This window comes from Cryptotermes secundus, unplaced genomic scaffold, assembly GCF_002891405.2.
Source record: "Cryptotermes secundus unplaced genomic scaffold, Csec_1.0 scaffold925, whole genome shotgun sequence".
Lineage (NCBI taxonomy): Eukaryota > Metazoa > Arthropoda > Insecta > Blattodea > Kalotermitidae > Cryptotermes > Cryptotermes secundus.
The window spans coordinates 612,707-629,009 of NW_019733333.1; the positions used below are offsets into that span (position 1 = coordinate 612,707).

General features: G+C 38.1%; 1 protein-coding gene across 1 annotated transcript in view; it reads left to right on the plus strand.

Moving 5' to 3' along the window:
• Window positions 1–16,303, plus strand: part of LOC111868086 (E3 ubiquitin-protein ligase MYCBP2) — a gene marked incomplete at its 3' end in the record, with an annotated part of 282,453 nt that overhangs the window by 84,867 nt on the left and 181,283 nt on the right. Inside the window, 7 exon segments of the mRNA XM_033752918.1 lie at window positions 1,420–1,677; window positions 3,470–3,664; window positions 6,643–6,849; window positions 7,387–7,700; window positions 9,996–10,236; window positions 10,873–11,096; window positions 13,499–13,737. Coding sequence (XP_033608809.1) covers window positions 1,420–1,677; window positions 3,470–3,664; window positions 6,643–6,849; window positions 7,387–7,700; window positions 9,996–10,236; window positions 10,873–11,096; window positions 13,499–13,737 — 1,678 coding nt within the window.

A 16,303-nucleotide genomic window follows, 5' to 3' on the forward strand; every position in this document is an offset into this window, starting at 1 on the left:
AATTAGAATGATCAAGTCAAGGAGGATGAGGTGGGCAGGGCATGTAGTACGAATTGGGGAGACAAGGAATGCATATAGGATATTGGTGGGAAAGCCAGAAGGAAACAGACCACTGGGAAGACCAAGGCATAGTTGGGTGGATGATATTAAAATTGATCTTAGAGAGAGAGGATGAGATGGCATGGATTGGATTGATCTGGCTCATGATAGGGACCAGTGGNATACGGTAATAGACCTTCGGGTTCCACACAATGCAAGGAAATTCTTGAGTAGCTGCAGAATTGGTGGCTCCTCCAGAAGGGCTCAGCTCCATGAGTAAGTAAGTACCCAGTGGGTGTGTATTAATAGAGATAAACAAAATGCAATAATGAGCCAGGCCCATAACATACACATTAAGTGTCTATGGTTACCATTGTAAATACCAATCTTGGTGTATCTTTTCCATGCTTACACAGCCAACAGATAATATGGGCTAGGGCTAATAAACGATACATGTAAAACAATAACATTTAAACAGAATCCAATAATTGGAAAAAGCAAGGAGTGGTAGCACTGTTAAACCAGCAGAAAAAAGTAACAAATTCCCTGTGGGGCCAAAAATGGGTATGTCAACCAACTTCCCCATCTGACTATCAGCAAATGCTGCCATCTGAAAATGCAAGACACACGTGAGCTGGAGTTCTTGATGCAGCCATACAGGTAAGTTGGATGGGCAAAGGGAGGGAGTAAGAAAGGGAAACTCCTGAGAATGGGAGAAGGTGAGCACAAGAGAGTGATTAGCAAGTGAGGCACCAGGTGGTGTGGATAAATATAGCTGTGGAGCCATCACACATGACTCACTTATCAGCAGAAGAGAGGGAGAAGAGACTCAGTTATAAAGGCAGGAGAACAGGAGAGGTAAAGGCTGTTTGTCTGTCCTGCTGATAAACTGCAAGATGAGCTTTGTGTGAAACTGAAATTTTCATTTTTTCAATCTCATTTCACTGTCTAGCATATGGAATCATCATACAATTCTGCTTTTTTCCTTGAAGATAGCAGGCTTATGAAATCACTGTGCTATCTGCATATGTGTGTGGTCCTTTTAAAGTTTTCAATCAGTTATCCACGTTTTATTGTATTTGGTATGACAATGCAAAACTTTGAGGTTACATCCAGCACACTTAATGTAGATATAATTTTTGCATAAATAGTAAATTCTTCCCAAAAAGAAAACAGCAGCATCAGTAATTTGTTATATATATGTATGTGTGTGTGTAGTATTTCATTCCTTAAATGTCTGAGTACAAGACCAGCATGGTAACCCATGATATATTGTAGTTGTTCTATCAGTAAATTCATTTTATCACCATAAGTAATCTAGTCATATTATATATATATATATCCTACGAATAACCTTACCAGATTAATTCCCTTTACCAGTTACTCTCTGACCTACAGGGAGGCGATGGTGTGCAAGGAAACCCTGATAGGCTGCTGAGTGCAGTGTTGGCAGCTCTGTGCAGTCCAACTGTACGTCTCCGTTCTACATTCCCCATTCTTAACAGTGTCTTAGATGCTTCAGATTCCTCTCTTAAGAGACAGCTGAGCCCTTCAGACAATACAGGGTTACCCATGATGCCATGTGTGGATGGACATCACTATCCAATTCTTGTAGAGCAGATGAGCTACAGAAGTCAGGTTAGTGATTAAGCACTGAGGCATTGAATCCACACTTAACAATTTTTATGTGTTCATAACCCTGCAGAGCACCTGTTAAATTCATTCCATTCGTCCATCCATGTATATGCATGAAACAACTTACCAACTGCTAAACCAATTTTAATATTTGATATTGGGGAGTTTTATTAAAATTGATCAACACAGTCAAGTTGTAGTTAACACATTCCAATTTAGTTAAAACTGGACAGACATATGGAATAGTTTACATGAAGAACTGCATGTTTATTTGCCTGTGTCTTCAGCATAACTTCATAAATATTTATTGGGATGAAGAGTTTTTCAAACAGACCTTTAGAGAAAAATAAGAGACATTTTATGTCCAGAATACTTTCCGTAAGTCATATGGTCTTGTAAGCCTGTAATTTCAATAATTATGCTGTAGTACTCGCAGTATTTTTATATTCCAATTTCTTGTTCAAGGCACTTAAGAGGCTTACAAGGTGACTGTTCAAGGCAAGTGTTCCTTGTGTTAAATCTCATTTACATTATGGGTTCCTGCCTGTCAACACACCTGTTATTCTTACTGACAGGATTCTAAATTGTGTTTCTGTGAACCTTGGGAGAGTTCGTTCTTGATTTTCTATAACATTTTGTACCTAGTGGATTTAGATTTCACATAACAATGAAAAGAACACTCAGTGCTCTCACATAAACTCGTTTGTGCCCAGCACAAAGGGAACCTTGTGAGATCTGCAACAGAAGAGTAGTTGTGCGCACATAACAGCCACATGATCCATTGATTTCTGTAACTGGTTTCTTTAGTCTGTTTGCAGTGGCAAGCTTGATCCTGGCATATTTAGGTTTTATTTGAATAGATACTGAACATGCTGGAGTATAGAAAATTCATATCTTATACACGAAGTTCCATTTCATTGTGTAAAAGTTATATTCTAAATGCAAGGAGGATTATAGGCCTTGTGTTTTGTACAGATACAGTTAATTCTGAGAAATATATAAGGCAGGTACTGCAAGCAAATTTGTGAACTTTACAGTGTTATCACTGCAGCTGACAGAATAGGAAATGTGGTAAACCATGCAGTGAGCGAGCATATGTTGTCACGGGGTCAACATTGCCCATTGCTCTCTACTTACATGTTCTCCAGTCACATTACTGCCCTACTACAGGGTCACAGAATTTTATGACTAGTGTCAGAAAGCAGTGTTTTCAGAGTCATGCCCATAGGATATTTTCAACTTGTTACCCTCTTTTAATGGTATATATTAAAAATATAATATATATATTCATACTGTATGCAAATAGTTTCCAAGTGTCGGAGAACAGACGTAAGTATTAAATGAAAACACTGGCAGTAAAATTCAATGGTTCAGCACCATCACTACAACATATTCTGAAAATCCTGCTCCATCTTCACATCCTACTTCCCCAAGAATGATTTTGTCATTTTTCCCTCAGCTCTTTCATAGTCTTTCATCATTCCAATTTCCAAGTGATTTCTTCCTCAAAATTTCCTGTTGTCCATGTCTTAGTTGCATGCCAGGCCTGTCCTATCCTCCTTGATTTCACTCATAACAATATTAGGTGACTGATATTATCATGAAGTTTGTTTTTATGTAGAATCCTGAATTGTCACTTACTTCAGCCTTCATAGGTCCTAATATTTTACAAATCACTTTCATCTCCTACCCTCAAAGTAGAACTCTGTATTTCAGATGCATTTAAAATAAACGTCAAAGCTATTGTTTTGTGAGTAAATGTGGTGTTTCTAATGAAATTGAAATGTTATTGCAGTTGGAAGGCAGTGGAATGGTGGGAAACTGGTTGTTCCGAGAAGTGTTGGAAAGGCTGTTGGATTTAGTAACCGTTCCAGTGAAGCAAGCATTGTGCCAAGAGAAGACAACACATTCAAGTGAATTAGTTCAGAATTGTTGTCATTTGCTGGCAAGAGTAGTTGCTGAATTGGCTTCTCAGTCAAGTGGAACTGATGTAAGTTGGGAGTTGCTCACTGTATATCAGTTGGCAAGCACCTTGTATGGAGTGCACTGGACTAAACATTGTGACACATGTATTGTGTGTCATATTCATATTTGGAAGGTCAGGACAGGATTCAGGTGTTTATTTCTAATGTTATGTGAAGAGTATTATTGTGTTATATGCAGTGAAACCCACATTCAGTGTTTTCAGTGTGAGATTTTCCCATAGTATTTAGTTTCACTGATCCTGTGTTAAATTATGAGGGATCTTCAGAAAGTTCACACTTTTTATTTCACACCTCTATTTTGTCGATGATTACAAAAACAAAATACTGTACATCATTTTTCTATAGTCACCCTCCCTTTCAACACATTTTTCCCACCTTCCTACCAACTTCTTAATGCCATCATAGTAGAAAGTCTTTAGTTGTGCGTGTAGCTACTGATCCACTGTGTTCTTCATGTCAGAATCTTCTTCCTGCTAAAGTTTCTTTAATAGGCCAAAAAAGATAAAAATCAGATGGTGCCAAATCGGGACTATGAGCTGGATGTTCCATGACTTCCTTCTTCAGTTTCCTGAGGGTTTCCTATGTGTGAGCTGCAGTAAGGGGAAGGCATTGTCATGCAAGAACCAGATGCCCTCTGGCAGTCTCCCTCTTCTTTCAGAGCAGATTGCAGGCTTCAGCCTTCTCTGAAGTACGTCACAATAGCAACCTTGTGACAGTTGACCCACATTCCAGGTGGGTCTCAAGAATAGACCCTTGAGAATCCCAGAAGATGGTCAACATCAACTTGCCTGCTGATGGTTGCATCTTGAATTTCTTTTCAACAAGAGATGATGGATGCTTCCATTGCATGCTCTTTCGCTTGGTTTCATTGCTTGTGATGATTCATTTCAGAAAGTTGTCACCTTCATGATAACAAACAAAGTGGTATGCACTCATACTCATCTGTCAGTTCCTAGGTACCCACCTGGCTTACACTTTGTGGAACTGAAGGCTATTTTGTATACAGAATAGGCAGACTTAATGCCGATATTCAGTTGTTTTTCATTTTCGTTGACTGTCATTCTTCTGTTTTGAAGACTCAGTTCCCTAGCACTTTCTTCATTCTGTGTGGCTGTGGCTGTGTTTGGACGACCCGAGCACTTTGCATCAGTCACACTTGTATGGCCATTTTTAAACATTTTAATCCACTCTCACCCAACTCTACAAGAGAGGGCATGGTCCTGATACTGAGCACACATGCACCAATGAATTTGTCCACCTAGTACACCTTCTGCCCACAAAAACATATCACAGATCATTGCTTCCCCTAAGTGCAGTTCTCAAGTTTTGCTGCATTGTACACCACTTCATAGCAACTCTCATACTAACTGCAAGGTTGACAGGCTTGCCTTGCTGACTAGTCACAATACACAACAATACTGCAACCCCCACCTCCACCCCTTCCACTCTTTCCATTTTCTTCGAAAATACAATAGTGCAGAAACTTCTTGAAGATCCCTCGTATCTTCATTTAAGATTTTTCTATGTAGTGTCCAAATTCACTACTCCTGAAGGAAGCCTTAAATGGGGGTTTGACTGTATTTTGTGTATCTTTTTATGGTTTCACATGAATTAGCATATTTCTAAATAAGTAAGGTTTAGAAAGAAGATTCTGGTAAGAAAGGGAAATTATATTTAAACAATATATGAACAAAAGGAGAGCCCTAACAAGAGCATCAGCTTGAACTTCTGCATTGATGAATTCCTTGTGAAGTAATCCATTTTGTTTTTTGCTTTTTATTTATAATAATCCAAGCATTCATTATCATCATCAAGCCATGCAGGATCTAAATTAAAGAAGCAGACTCAGTTCTTGAATTCCCCTCATTGGAGAAGATATGCTTTATGAAAATAATGTGACACCACATTTAATTTCCAACTCTGGTAGTGAGTGGGACATCAGCATATATGTCCAATAAATATTTATTTTTTTAGATGGATAAATTTAGGTCTTATTACAAAATTGGTAAATCTGACATTAAAAATTAATGAAGACATTATAACCTCCATGTATTAAATTGACATGATAGCTGAACCAGTGGTGGTGGGGGGGGGGTCATGTCACCTGGCCTATATGCACCTCTTGTAATGTCTGGTTTGTTCGGGAAACCACTCAGTTGATGTAGAGTCCAAGGTCATCCAGAAACTGATTAGAAAGTTCCTGAAGTGTGGCATGCCTGCAACAGTATCTTTCAAGTTCCCACAAGAGCCCAGTTCCTTTCACTGCAGTGCAGATGGGAAGTTAGTGAGTTGTGAGTCAGTCATTGTTCAGTCAGTTGGTGTTGTCTGTTACTGAGTCAACAAGTTAGTGAGTCAGTCACTTTTTGGCTCAGTTCAGTGCAATACATAGAAGTAAGAGGAAGAGGCGAGTGCAGTAAGTAAGCAGTGGCGTTGCTGTGAAGTAAGAGGTGAGCATAGTGGGTTATGGATGATGGGAAAGTAACTGCTCACTAAATTGATAAACATTACATTATATATATATCCCACCATAATTGTTGTCATGAACTTGTCAAGCAATTGTTTATTATGGAAGCTTTTCCTCTCTTTCTTTCTGTCTGTATGTGTGTGCATGCGCATATTTGCAACATATGATGAAGCCTTCACAGAAATCTGATCAGTTCTGAAGATCTAGATTTGTATAACATTTGGAAGTCCAGTCTGGAATGGCCTTGGTTCTCTTACCAGTTTAAACTTTTAAACAGCTGGGTTTAGAAAATTTGATGTGAGTGAGATTGCCAGCAGCATAATCTTCATACCAAATTTCATCTCTCGTGTTTCACTGTTTAAGAAAGTGTGAAGCATGCATGCCTGTATACACACACACAGAGCCATATATGATTTCCATATAAACATCATTTTCACTCAGAATTCAATGTCAAATTCCATGGTTATCCTTTAGTTTATATACTGTATATATAGAAACACTGATTGATTTTATATTCAGGAGGACCTACAAGGACCATGTGGACGTGTTCTTCACACAACTCCGTCTCGTTTCACACGCACTAATCAGAGTCGTACTTGGAACACTGGGAATGGCTCACCTGATGCAATTTGTTTCTCTGTTGACCGTCCTGGCATTGTAATAGCAGGAGTTTGCGTTTATGGAGGAGTTGGAACATATGAGTATGAACTGGAACTTCTTGATGATGTAAGTAGTTTCACAATGAATTTAAAATTTATTTTACTGTAACCTACCTGAACTTCATAACCGATTTTATAATTATCCACTGACTTTTTCATGACTCATGATGCAGAGAAAAGATGACACTTGATAATACCATTTCTGGATACTATCAGATATTAGTTGTTAAAATCCTGTCATGCTGATTCATATTCACCATCACCCATGCTCATTGTAACAGGCCAAGACTACTTTCAACCTTAATAAATAGCTACATGGCATAGATAAGAGTCCTTTATAACCTGATAGGTGCTGAGCTGTTGTGGAACCCAAAAATTTGTTATTGTGTTCACAAAAACTCACCACTGGATTCTATTCTGAGCCAGTTGAATCCAGTCTTTTAGGTTTTCTAACTAAATGTTTTAATGCATTTCTCATCTGTCCCATACATGTTGCATGTCCTGTTAGTATTATCCTCTTGATTCAATGAATTTTACATTTAATTATAATCATGTTTTGGTATAGTCTTTTGTTTATGTGCATTATACATTGTTGTTTCCTCAGCAAAATAACACTGGCAATGACCCCTCTCATACTCAGCGCTGGAATAGCTTAGAAATGGCTCGAGGAACGTTTGGTGCAGATGACTGTGTAGCTGATGTAGCAGAAGTTAAATTTGATAGACCAGTACCTATCAAGGAGAATGTTAAGTATGCTGTCCGTTTGAGGAACCATGGTGGTCGTACCAGTAATGGGGACGGAGGACTGAGTTCTGTGAAGGGACCAGATGGTGCTACATTTTCATTCTCAACTTGTTCTCTCAGTTTCAATGGAACCACACAGACCAGAGGACAGATACCACAGATTCTTTACTACAGGTAAAGTCTGTTACTCAAAATGAATTTGCCGAGCATGTAAAATGGTGATTGGCTCCCCTTTCTACCAACCACGACTGAATTTATAACTTGATTTTATATGAGTTTTTGATGCATAGAATTGCACTGGAGCAGGTTCCTTTCATTCTTCATCTATTCAGGGTTTTCCTATTATCAGTATTGTCCTGTAGAATTATAGCTATGTAATTAACATTGTGTTGTCTGGAAAATCAATAAATTTGTATGTGCTCTTGCTCAGAATGCATAGTGGGGAGGATATATCTGTCCATCCATCCACTGAATCATTGTTATGTCTCATCTCACAGCTGTTTAATAGATTCTGAGGAACTTTGAAGGTGCGCCACAAGCATTGAGAATGTCAGTGTGTGTAGGAAGCACTGGTATGGTAAAGGTAAAATTATCCGATGTTTTAGTTAATTAAGCATCACGCCATGAGGATGTACTGGGAAGTTGAGGTATAGTTCCACCATTATTTTATTCTTGGCACTAGATGGAGGTGAGTGTTCAGCGTTGCACCCCTGTCACTTTACATTCTCAGAGAACAGCTCTTGCTATCTATTGTACAGGAGACTGGGTTGGATGGGGAAGAGAAAAGTCTCTTGCCCGTGCTGGGAATTGAACCCTGACTCTTCGGTTTACCAGCCTGTAGCCAGGTTACTTTACTGAATGAGCTGTCCCGGCTGCAACATTGGAATGGAGTCCAGTGAAATCAATGCAGTAATTTTCCATATGAAATCTCTACTGTTGGAGTTCTGCTTGTTTTGAACAGCCCCTATTACTCGTCTTTAATATGAACAGCGTTCTTGTGTTTCATGGTTGACGTCATGCACCTTAACTTATGTTGGATCACTGCAGCCATATATGTCTAAGTTTCCTTCCATATTTTATGTTTCCTAGCCTTCTCTCTGCAGTAGTTATCCATGGTTTTTTTTTTCTTTTGGATGAATAATTGTCAGTCACTCTGTACCAGTGATGTCAGTCAAAATGGAATTACACATTAATGTCATAGATGTTTATATCAATATAAAATAATTTAATGGGTTCTAGAGACTTGAGCTTTGAATTTAATTCAGTCTTAAATGTTTATACATATTGATGTTACTGGCATTAATCTAATTACCATGGTTGTACATAAATTTCTTTCTTCCAAGTGGAACATCTCCCCAGTTTTTGTATTACATTGTTTTTACATTACATTGCATTGCATTCCATGGATCCAAAGTTAGTCAAAGTGACTGTAGGATGTGGAATATGTCATATAAATACAAAACATATGTACAGTCCCAATGGAGTTCTCACACAAGAGAAACCAAGAATACACAGTGACTACACACAAGGCTATTTAAAGATACATAAGTTATATGATATAACTCCGTCCTAAGTGCAAACTATATTTATAGGTCTTTCGTCTTGTTCTTCTCTATACGCTACATGTTTTGGCTCCAAACGGCCATCATCAGGTGTATACACTCACGTACGAGTATCTGTTACACTGCACTTATTTATAACATTTAAAATTAAAAAAACATAGGTCTTCCTGATTAGCACTTATAAAATCTTCGGTTCTAATTTTAAATCCTTTAAAATTTTTTCTCTAAGCTTTAAAATTTAAAAATGTCAGGGTTACTCGCCCTATGTCTATAGTGCTGCAGCGGCTTCTTCTTGTATCTAGTATTGTATAGGTGTTATTCTGTGTAGTCTCCTTGTGTGCGTGCCTCTGCTAACTTTACTACGTGCAGTATAACAGATAGTGTATACACCTGATGATGGCCATTTGGGGCCGAAACATGTAGTGTATAGAGAAGAACAAGACGAAAGACCTATAAATACAGTTTGCACTTAGGCCGGAGTTATATCATATATCGTATAAAGTGCAACAGGATGCTTAAATATAATACTGTATACACAAGTTATTTTCTAGACAACAGGTATTCATCAACAGAGTAGAATGAATGTGTATTTAAGTATTGTTTCAGTGCTGTTTTAAATCATGCCTTTTCATTCATAAGACCTTTGAGATCAGTTGGCAGGTTATTAAAAATGTTGATCCCAGCATAATATGCACTTTTTTGAAAACATGAGAGGTTAGCAACTGGTTTATGAAGACAGCATAAAGTACAGGATCCTGGTTCTTCAGTATTTTGTGATAAATAAGAATATTATGCCATAAAGAAGGGGTGTGATATACCAATATGTTGAATCTGTATTTATATCATATTCTTTTCCCCAATATCAAGTGACAGTCTTAAAGTGCATTGACTTTGTTTGATCACACAGTAATCCACAGGATTCAGAAAGTCAGCAAACAAGCAAAGCATGGGCAGAACTTCAAGCTTGCAAGTGTACACTGTCTATGACGTCAGCTATTATTCAGCGGTGCAATGATCTGATGGCTTTGGCAAGGGAACGTGCAGAGGATCAGATAGCTACAGAAGTGCTGGGCAATGCTTGCGTTCTTACAACACTGCTGCCTCTCATACTAGCACACATTAGTCCATTGGCAACATTAGATCCAAGGGTAAGTGACAAGAGGCATTAGAACATTGAATTATAACAGGTAATGGTGTGTATTTCTGTGTGAATGTGCCTTTGTAACGTTTTTTGTTACCTTTGTGTTTTATCATACACAAAAGAAGTGGAGTAATTTCCTTTTTTGAGAAAGGTGTGTAGGAATGATGAAGCCATCAGCTGGGTTTCATCTAGTTATATTTTATATTCTTAACATAATTACCAATATATAATCATAAAGAGAATTCCATGGGGTGGAGCTCAGAAATGCTTGAGAAGCTGATAGTTGTGGACATGGAATTCATACCTTTTCTGGACTGTGAAGATTTACAAAAGCCTCAAACTGAAGGGAAACAGCCTTTCAGAATACAATAAATATAAAAACAGTGAACTTACTTCAATGATTCAAACTACTACTTTTATTATTGACTGTCTGTCTCTCTCCCACACACACACACACACACACACACACATTTTGGGTATCACCTTCAACTACACTAATTCTGAGTATTAAACACCATCATCAGAAACTTTTTGAATCTAATTCTGTATGTGTGCTCTCCTGATTAAAATCATGTCTGAACAGAAGCACTTATAGAAGCAGACATTGCTCTGATCCTAACTCCGGTTTGTGTCTGTATAACAGAGTGGTGTACAAGTACTGAATCTTATCCAAGAATTGCTTCCTCATGTGGCAGCACTGAACTCACTAAGTAGCAACATGCATCAGTCTACAGGGTCTTTGGATAGTGTTGGAGGTCAGGATTCTCAAGGTTACTTCCAGCCTTCGTCCACAAATACCACATCACATCACTATGCATGGGTAGAGAGTGATCATCCTTATAAGCCTGCTACTGTATCCAACTATAGGTATGTGTTGGTATAACAAGTGGAAGTTTTTAGTTTAGGTTAATGACTGAATGAAAGTTATTGTCTTCAAGATTAAAGACTGGGATGGAATTAAATAATAAATTAATTTGTTTTGTGCCAAACCAGTGAATATGAACTTTCAGATATAATTGCACAGTTCATTTGGTTTGTATTTCATGTAAAAAAAATGTAATTAATAGAATCCATATTATTAAAAAATTAAAGGCAGAATCACTGAGTAATAATGATATGTGAATTCATGCTCAGTCCCAGAAGTATTCTGCATTGTTCTGTGTTTTATTAATGAATAGCTTACTGAATGATCATGTATCAGTGGCAGAGAATATATAATGTCAGATGAGTGACTCTCAATGGGGTTTTGGATTGGAGATTGAATTTATTGACCACTTAAGATCATAACTACAGATAACTATAACTTACATGGTGCAATCCAAAAGTTCCCGAAATTATTAATAAAAACTATTACATCTTACCTAGATCTTATTCTGCACCATCACCTTCAAAGTAGTCGCCTTGGGAGCGCATACACCGATCCCAGCGTTTCTGCCACTTTTCAAATGCATCCTGGAAGTCTTTCTTTGATAGGATGTTTAGTACCGTCTGTGTTTCCTCTTGAATTTCCTCAACTATATCAAATCTTCGCCCCTTCAACTTGATTTTCATCATGGGGAAGAGAAAGAAGTTGCATGGAGTGCGAGTGCGGTGGGTGGGAAACAACTGCCATCTTGTTTTAGCCAAAAATTCCTGCACAATATAAGCCGTATGCAGTCGTGCGTTGTCATGGTGGAGTACCCAGTCGTTCGTGCGCCACTTCTCTGGACGTTTTCTTCTCATGTCCTCCCTCAAACGCCTTAGAACATCGCGATAGAACTCTTTATTGACTGTCTGACCAGGAGGAACGAACTCCTTATGAACAATCCCGTCAATATCAAAAAAAAAAACAGATCAACATGGACTTAATGTTGCTCTTCACTTGTCGAGCTTCTTCTGGCCGAGGTGAAGAAGGGCTCTTCCATTGCGACAGTTGCTGCTTGCTTTCAGGGTAGTAGCCATAAACCCAACTTTCGTCACCAGTGACAACCTTCGAAAGAAAGTTTGGATCCTCTTGAAGCTGTTGCTGAAGTTCCCTGCAGACTTCCAAGCGATGCTGCTTCTGTTCATTTTGCAGCAGTCGTGGCACAAACTTCGCCGCAATCCTCATGTTCTGTTCCTCTGACAAAATTCGTTGACATGCACCATAACTTAGTCCCAAGGTGTTACAGAGGTCTTGAATGGTCAGTCTACGGTCTTGCAGAATCAGATTCCTAACTTTCGCGACATTTTCTGGTGTTTTGCCTGTTGACAGCCGTCCTGAATGATTGTCATCATCAGTCAATGTTCGGCCATTTTTAAAACGCTGTAAGTTTGTGTCTGGCCTAAACTGTTTTCACGAAAAGCTTGCTTCAACGTTTGGTGCGTTTCTGCAGCGGTTTTCCCAAGTTTGAAACAAACTTTATACAGACACGCTGCTCTCTCAAGTTAGCCATCGCAAAACTGCAAACTCACGGAAACACAACAATGGAAATACATTCACCAACAATAAAGCCAACCACTTAATTTGACACTGCTTGCCACACTGATTCAAGAAGGATGTGTGAGGAGACACCTAGCAGTATTTTGATGTACTCATAACCATTCGCGCGCAGAATACAAATTTCGGTAACTTTTGGATTGCCCCACGTACTTACTTACGCATGGAGCTGAGCCCTTCTTGAGGAGCTGCCAATTCTGCAGCTACTCAAGAGTTTCCCAGCATTTTATGGAACCCGAAGGTTCATCACCGTGTTCACAAGAGCCCTCCACTGGTCCCTATCCTGAGCCAGATTTATCCAATCCATACCATCCCATCCTATCTCTCTAAGATCCATTCTGATATTGTCCACCCACATATGCCTTGGTCTTCCCTGTGGTCACTTTCCTTTTGGCTTTCCCACCAATATCCTATACACATTCCTTGTCTCCCCCATTCGTGCTACATGACCTGCCCACCGCATCCTCAGATAACTATAACACTGTTGCTAATTCTCACATTTACAAATCACTACAGCACACACTGAGTCTTGTCCAGCCTACAGTGTCTTCATTAGATGTTTCCTGGTAATGGATTTTAACACATATGTGTGTGCACAAGCATGTATATGCACACACACCTCTTCCTTCCTTCCTCCCTCCCTCCCACCCTCTGTTCATTCTTAAATCTAATGCAGCAAATTAGGAATCCATAATTCATAGTTAATAACAGGACTTCAAAGTTTTTAATATACCTTACAGGTGATATGTAATTTCATTCCCACTGTCTCTGCAACACAATGAAGGTTCACGTTTTCGTGCTCTGCTTACAGGGTTTCATTTCCAGAGAGTGTGAAGTGGCTTTGCATTGAGTTTGACCCACAGTGTGGTACAGCACAGGCGGAAGATTCATTGCAACTTTATATTCCAAGCCTCCCCACTTCTTCCTCAGTTGCTAAGGGAACTACAGATGATAGTGAAGGTGACACTTCCCCTGTTCCCTATTGGCCAATATTACAGAAATTTAATAGAGGGAGCAACAGTTGGCCTCAGACAGCAATTGTTTTACCAGGTGAGTGCCTATATAGTGTATCCAGTATTATGACATATTTTAGTCTTAATTTTTAGCAAATGAAAACACATAACGTTGAATACATTTTTATCTTATTTAATATAACTGACACAACCAGTGTCTGTTACTGCTTTCTCAATTCCTGAGACAGATATGTAAATATATTTTCTTATTAAAGATCCAATTTTATATAAATTTGCATTCATTTAGCAGATAATTGAATAAAATTCTGGTCAGTTTCATGGGCACTGGTAGGGTTGGGGGAAGTCGGGCATCTGCCAGACTCCTCGTACTTTTGGAAAAAAATCAAAATTTGAAAAGTAGGAAATAGACCAAATATTAATATGAAAAATAAAAAATATTTAAAAGACTATTCTTTAATCCTGAATAATCTACAGTGAGAAGAAAAAAAATGTTCTTAAATAGCTTAAACATAAGTTTATAAGAATATTTTCAGATTGTCTCCTTAGGAACAAATCTTGATATCAGCCATGGTCACTTCAATTAAATCCAACATTTTCAGCAGGATTAAAATTTGAAACCTCGTGAAACACTAATATACTTGCAGTAACAGACATTCACCTCACTCATCACTGGCCACTAAATCATATAGCAACCTCAGTTTAAAACAAGGGAAAATAAAGATGGAGGCTCTATAATATTAAATTATCTATAAAACCCTAGTCTTGATGGTATAAAATACATGCAATAATTCTTCATCTGCACAAAACTTTTTGAGAAATCTTGAAAATTTTAAAGTTACATGAATATGTAGGACTAAGTTTTGATGAAAAACTGGTTTCTGCCACCACTGATGATGTGCTTCTAAACTCATTCATGTTTTTTCCTAGCAATTCTTAGCATGTTTCAGTGTTGAAGAATGTAAGTTAGATGAAGTGGGAACAGTGAATGGAACCTATGTAATAATAACTAGTAGTTTCAGATGTGAAAGTGCATTTGGTAAATTACATAATATACAAATTGAACACATTAAGTTAACATAATATAATTTTTTCAAATGTCTTTTAAACTCAAAAATCAGCCTCAGAGCTCAAGTATCAAATCCTTTCATGTCTCTGTGTATCCAGAGATCTGTTACTCAAAGTTAGAGAAGTCTTGGAGTGAAATAAATGGGGATAATCTGAACAATATAAGATGTGAAACCAGTAGGTATTTCGGGAATAAAAAGGGGGAATATCTGAAAGACAAAATTGATGAGCTTGCATTGAACAGTAAGAACAAGAACATTAGAGACTGCATAGACAAATAAATTACTTTAAAAGGGGTTACCAACCTAGAAGTAACTTAGTGAAGGATGAGAATGGTGATCTGCTTGCAGATTCCCACAACATTTTGAATAGGTGGAGGAACTACTTCTCTCAGTGTTTGAATGTACGTACATAGGGTCAGTGATGTTAGGCTGATAGAAATCCATACAGCTGAGCTGTTAGTACCTGATCCTAGCCCTTTTGAAGTTGAAAGTGCTATTGCAAAATTGAAACGGTATAAGTCACCAGGTAGTGATCAAATTCTGGCAGAACTTATTCAAGCAGGAGGTGAAATATTACGTTCTAAGATCCACAAGCTAATTACTTCTATTTGGCATAAGGAATAATTGCCTGATCAGTGGAAGGAGCCTATTATTGTACCAGTTCACAAGAAGGGTGATAAAACTGACTGCTATCAACTTCATAAAAAAATTTATCCAGTATTCTTCTCTCAAGGTTAAGTCCATACATAGATGAAATTACTGAGGAGCATCAGTGTGGTTTTCGATGTAACAGATCAACTACAGATCAGATCTCTTGCATTCGTCAGATATTGGAGAAAAATGGTAGTACAATGAGACAGTACATCAGCTATTCATAGACTTCAAGAAAGCCTATGATTCAGTTAGGAGGGAAGAACTGTACAATATTCTGATAAGAGTTTGGGATACCCATGAAACTAGTTAGGTTGATTAAAAAGTGTTTAAACAAAATATATAGTAAAGTCTGTATAAGTAAACATTTGTCTGATAAATTTCCTGTCCAGAATGGTCCAAACAAGGAGATGCTTTATTGCCACTCCTTTTCAACTTTGCTTTAGAATATGCCATTAGGAAGGTCCAGGGAAACCAGATGGGACTGAAATTAAATGGGACACATCAGCTGTTCGTCTAAACCAATGATGTAAATCTACTGGGTGATAATATAGATCATCATCATCAGTAATCTGTCAGATGACAAGTCCACAGTCTCTTCCAAAACAGTTCCTCCACTTATTGCGATCTAGAGCTTTCTCCTTCAAATGACAGTATCCTCTTCTGTCCCCAAGGTCATCCAGCATCTTCTTACGTCTTCTTCCTCGTCTTCTTGTTACTTCTATCTGTCCCTCTATCTTTCCTTCAGTAACTTCTTTTAGAAGGCAGTTTCTGCGTAAAACATGACCAATCCAATTAGCCTTCCATTTTCTTATTTCGTGTAGGATATTCCTCTGCTCACTGACTCTAATTAACACTTCTTCATTTCTCACATAATCAGTCCAACTGATCTTCTCCATCCTTCTCCAACACCACATTTCAAAA